The 5,645-nt window shown below is 48.4% G+C and overlaps 1 protein-coding gene across 1 annotated transcript; it reads left to right on the forward strand.

Annotated features, from left to right (window-relative positions):
• Nucleotides 1–4,675: 4,675 nt before the first annotated feature.
• Nucleotides 4,676–5,026, forward strand: LOC105237845 (tubulin beta chain-like). The gene has a single exon (XM_011225512.1). It carries the CDS (start codon nt 4,676–4,678, stop codon nt 5,024–5,026), a length of 351 nt encoding a protein of 116 aa, XP_011223814.1.
• The last annotated feature ends 619 nt before the right edge of the window (nt 5,027–5,645 follow it).

Genomic DNA, 5,645 nt, shown 5'->3' on the forward strand with positions numbered 1-5,645 from the left:
TGCAGAGGTTCCAGATCATTCCAGGCTGCAGCTGTTCCCGAGTAAAGCTTACCTATCCTCCACTTCGGCTCCCCCCTATTTCTCTCCCCACGGCTTTTTTCTCCCTTTTGCTTCCCATTGGACCACTTCCTTAACTCTACATGGACAAATTCAACAGGCCATCTTCCTTCTTTCCCGGCTTGCTTGCTTTTTCCTTCCTTCTTTTCTTTGTTCCCTCTTCCTTCTTTATGTCCTTTGACAAATGGATTCTTTAAGATCTCAACACTTCCTTAAGCTACAATACCGGTTGAAAGCGTGTTCATTAACTCACAGTGGATTTCAAGTCCATAGGGATTGGCTATCTGGCTTTGAACGCTTTGTTAAGCTTCTCTTACCCTGAGCATTCTCTCATTATGAGCAAAATTGGAGCTTTTAAAAATAAAGAATAGAAAGGCCAATTTTTTTTTTCTCATGTTGAAAGCAAGCCTAGCCCCAGCCACTGTGTAAAATCAAATCTAATGTAGTGTGGATTAGAACATAGCCGAGACTGGTCTCTATCAAAGGTAATAATAAAGTAAGGGACATTACCTTAAAAACTGTGTTGTCTCCCCTGTAATCTGTTCCTGCTTTCCTTATTTCATTTCCTCTCGGCACTGAGTATTGGCGTGCACTCCAGATAAGAATGTATTTCCGATTGCTTCTGTCATCCGATCTCTCCTTTGCCTTCTTCGACTTCTTAAAACGTTGAAAGGTTGGAGAATTATCTTACATTGACATTTACTATATTCCACTTTCTTTGTACGTATTATCTCACCTTATCTACACACCCATGGGGTAAATACTCTGAACCCCACTTTACAGGTAACGACTTGGAGATTCCGGCAGTTCAAGTTCACGCGGAGTGAGTTATGGATTCATGTTTGTCTAATTCCAAAGATTGCAATTCTTTGTTCTATATAACATGGTCTTCCAACGGCATCCTTGTATTCATATCCAACCAGAGCATTGTCTTTCAAAAATTCTGGATTTGGACCTCAGAGTGTCATAGACATGGATACCATAGCCTTCTGCTCTGCAAGAGCTCACGAGTCCACGTTCCGATGTTACGGACTGCACACAACACCCTTGGATGACAGTGTTCATCCCATAAGAATTTATATTCTCCAGCCAAATGGGCTTCCATTGAAGATTCTGGTAAATTTCGAGGACAAATTCGCCAGGCTGAAAGCTTCATGGTTTTACTACCACTGACCACCTTAAACTTCTTACATCGCAGCGTGAAAAATAGGTCCAATTTGAATCCATCCAGCCTCATCTTTGCTCTGTAAACTATGATATGATAGGCCTCTCTCTTCCGTCTTTTGGACCTGATGTCATAGAAGTAGGACAGGGCCCGTAGTCAGAAAACCCGAGGCTTTCCTTCTGGTTTTGATTCCTGGCAGCTCTGGGTCTTTCAGACCATCAGCTTACCTTCTTGGAAGATTGTCTCAGCAGCTCTGCATGAAGGGAATTCTACTAAGTCCTTTGCCAGGTCTCTTTTTGCTCTGGAATTCAGTGATCTTTTCATGTTATTTACTTTTCAGGGTTTTTTCGTCAAAGGACTTTTAAAAATGGTTCTAAACTGTTCTCTTGAGTCCCGAATACCTCCATTTGTTCCAAATAGCTAATTCTAAAGGCAGTCATTTAGAAGCAACACTGTGTTCTGGATTAGGAAAACTCATTTCTCCAAAGACTTAAGTACAAGTACTGTAAGGTTTCTAGATTGGCAGGGAAAGTAAGGGAAGGCGTGGGAAGGAAGTGGTGAAGGCCAGGTGCCTGTAGTGTGCTCAAGGAGGTAAACAGTGGTCAGTGAAGTCCGGGGAAATTTCTCTCTCTGGCCCTGCAAACAGAACTGCACGCTAGAGTGATTCCCCTAGATGCCTCTTCCGGAAGTGTCCCAGGGTGCCCTCCACTGAGACCTGGCTGTGAGCCTTGACTGACCAACTGGTTTACATTAGGTGGCCGGGGAGAGCTGCTCTCACTCTGTCTCTTCTTCTCTCCTTTCGAGATGGAATTTCAGGTTTTCAAGCAGTAAAACTTTGAACAAAATTTCATACAAATCCAAGAGCTCATGTCCTTACCAACTTGCAACTTCATTAAAGTGTAAATGCATCCGTCTTCCAGAATAATAGCGCACCCACATGCTTGCAAGTCTTGGCACAGCTGGGGCCACCTGGAGTTCAACGGTTTCAGGGACCTTTTCATGTACTTTGGCTAATCAAACAAAACTATTTCCAAGGTACACCCAAGTTCAACAGTTTATACTTTAGGGAAATTTGAGGACCTAGGCCAGTGAGGAAGATGGAGACAAGGGAAATCCATAAAACTCTGGACAGCGGCACAGAGCCAGTGGAGTACTAGACCCCACCAGGGGCCTAGAGGTACCTAGAGGTCCTAGAGGTGCCTGGCAGAGATCCGAGGTGCAACAAGACCACACAACACCTCCTTCGCCGTGGATCAACCTTGCAGGTCGGTGGGGACCCGGTTGCCTACACCGTGTGCTTTGAAGGACTCGGGAAGGATAACCTTTCCTCCGTCCTTCCTACAGAACAGTCTTCCTTACAATACCTGAAATTTTGCCACCTGTCATTTGTTCTCTTAGCCAAGCACCGCCCCCTCTCCAGTTTTCATTCAAATTACAAATGTTCGGGAACTAGATTACGCTCCCTCGCAGGTACTTTACCGTGAATAAGTTTACTACACGGTATCGGGAAGCAAGGAAGACCGGTGGGGACAGAGATCAGAAAGGAGGGGGAGGTGATGTCTCATGAGGGGAAAACCTCTGAACATCACAGATGTGCCTGGAAGCAGCCCCATATCTATGCTTTCCTCCACGCACTTTCCTCCCACTGCAAGGGAAAATCTGAGATCGTGGGTGTGTTTTCTTGAATCATTCAAGCATCTTCCGAAGACGGCCTAGATTTGAAAACAATATGGCAAAGGAAAGACACCAAATGAGAAAAACAGTAGGGCCTCTCGTGTGGAGCCTGTCACTTCCTAGGTGTTCAGCAAACAAATGTTCCTTCCTTCTTTCCTTAGTGCCTCAGTATCTCTACTGAATTAATTCATTCCCACACAATTAGATTCCCCCACAGTCTAGCTTTCATGTCCAAATGACCAGAAATTCCAAATAAAGTTCATAAAAAATCGACCTTGGAGTAGGAACTGTTGCCATGGAGATCAGCAGAGCCCCACACCTGTTCAACATAGCCTGAGCTGCTTCCGGCTTCCAGCTAAACTGCAAGTGGGAGTTAAAGAAAGTCAGCCAAACAAGCAGGTTAAAACATATGTCATAGAGAAGGCCCTGGGATGGAGGGCACTTCTCTCTAGATCATTTACTATTGCCAATATTTCTGTTGTCCTTTCATTTATAAGGGTTCTAACCATACAAGGCTGATTACATAATACACTGTGATCGTAGCTCCTTGGTCTTCCATAGTAGTTTGGGCGTTTAAAGGAAACAGACCTTTCCTGTTTCCTTTTATACACGTGCAACGAAGGTGCTGTCATCACTAATCCCACTGCCGTCTTCACCGACTGATGCATTTGAACTGCTGCTCAGTAATCGACAATGTTCCCTGTACTGTTTCTCGAATCTTGATCCCTAGCCTTCACTGAACACACATTATGTACTTGCTATGGTAATAAATTCAGGGGAAACAGAAAAGAAAGGCAGAGTCTTCTTCAAGGGACCCATAGTGGAGGGTGACAGATGAGTCAACCAGTCGTTGTCACATAACACAAGGAATAACGTGGCCCAGAGGAGAGACTGAAGGCGGCAGGGACACTTCCTGGAGAAGTTGACACTTGAGCTGATTCCCGAGAACCCAAATTCCCAGTGGTGAAGCAGGCAGAGAAGGGGCTGGAAGGTGGGAAGGACATTTGTCAGGGTGGGATGCAGGGGAAAGCATCTCAGCGCTCGGGTTGCCAGGAGTAGGGCCGGAATGTGTAGGGCACAAGAGGGCAGGGAGTTAGGAAACAGGCCTGGAGAAGTGGCAAGGCAGGGTCATTGTGCATGATGTGAAGGGTTAAGGAATTTTAATTTTATGTGAAAAGGATGTAGAGCGCTCGTTAAGTACCGGAGTGACAAGGCATGCCCAGAGTCCCCAGGCAGGAAGAGCAGGGAAGCAAAGGGGAGTGTGGTGCAGGTTACGAAGACTGCGGTACGGGAGAGGGGGACGCTATTCAGACATAGAAGATGCAGGGTTCGGTGAGCAAGTAGAAGGTGCAAAGAACGGACAGTGCAGAATGGCTCTCAGAATTCTGACAAAGGCAAAGGGGTGCATAGTAATGAGGGTCCCGAAGACTTGGGAGGAGGAGTGGGCCTAGGAAAAGAGGAGAAAAGTTTCCTTCTGACCCACCCCAGACTTGCATGATGATCCAGATGGGGGTGAAGGGAGCTTGGTGGGGAGTCTGGGCTGGAGGGACCCCTTGAGGTCTCCAGGATGGGGTGGAGACAGGTGGGCACAGAGAAGGTAAACCAAGGGCTCTTCTCCCCAGAGCTGGCAGCCTGGGTGACCTGGCCCCTGCCCACCTTGACTCCTCCCAACAGGACCAGCTCTGGGGCCGCTGACATTTCTTGCCAGCCCAGCATGGCCAGCAGTAGCAGCCCCTGACGTGCCCCAGCTCACCCAGCACATTGGACTCCAGGAATCCGATGGCTGCCTGTGACCCCCAACCCTGGCTGCCACCTGACCATGGCCTCCGTGTCAGCGGCCACATGCACATGAAGGAGATGGGTGACCAGATGCTTGATGTCCATGACAAGAACAGCAGCTCTTTTGTTGAGTCGACCCCCCATGAAGTGAGAATAGCTGTCTGTGACATCCTGCCCCGGGGAGGACTAAAAACGACCCCCACCTCCATCAGCAAGAGTGCAGCCATCCAGGAGCGATTCTCGCACCTGGAGCAGGTCAAGGCCACGTTCTGGTGCAAGGCCTGCGGGCCCTGGCACATGGGAAGCGGGCCACACGGCATTCATGAGGCCGAGAGCGACATGGACCCCTGATGGCCCAGTCCCCGCAGGACAGGATGGCTCACAGAGGAGGGCAGGTGTACAGAGGAGGCCGAGAAGAAGGTGGTCTAAAGCTGTCTGCTACCCGGTGAAGCATGGAAGCCATGCGAAGGCTTCCTCCCTCACGACCCGTTCGCTGCCAGCCACTCACAATGGGTGTGCCCTTGTTTCTCTTCCTTCCAGGCTGCGTGACCTGTATAGATGCCATCATAGATCTTTTCCATAGCAGAAAACAGACCAAAACAGCATGCCCAACACGCCAAACTCTCTCCCACCCGAGGACCTACCTGGTGCTTCTTATTTCCTCTGCCTGGAAAATTTTCCTTTGGTTTTCCACCACTTCGTTCCTCAGGTCTTTTCACAAAGGACTTCCCGGGCCTTCTGGCTAGATAGATGTACCCGTGTCCTCACTGAGAGCCCTGGGCTTCTCTCCTTCCTAATACGCAGGGCAAGCTGCGGTTCGGTCAGGTCCATACTTTACTGTCGCCCTCACTCAGCTTCATCCTGGCAGGGACCTGCTCTGTCTTGCTCATCTCCTTAGCGTTTGCCAAATGAATGAATAATGAATCCAAAGTCTCCACAAAAGAGGACTGTCTCAGCCAGGCCCCCACGG

The sequence above is a fragment of the Ailuropoda melanoleuca genome, chromosome 15 (assembly GCF_002007445.2).
Source record: "Ailuropoda melanoleuca isolate Jingjing chromosome 15, ASM200744v2, whole genome shotgun sequence".
Classification (NCBI taxonomy): Eukaryota; Metazoa; Chordata; class Mammalia; order Carnivora; family Ursidae; genus Ailuropoda; species Ailuropoda melanoleuca.

What these genes read in the sequence shown, in the direction of transcription:
- LOC105237845 (XM_011225512.1), top strand. Translation starts at nt 4,676, where the DNA reads ATGGCTGCCTGTGACCCCCAACCCTGGCTGCCACCTGACCATGGCCTC.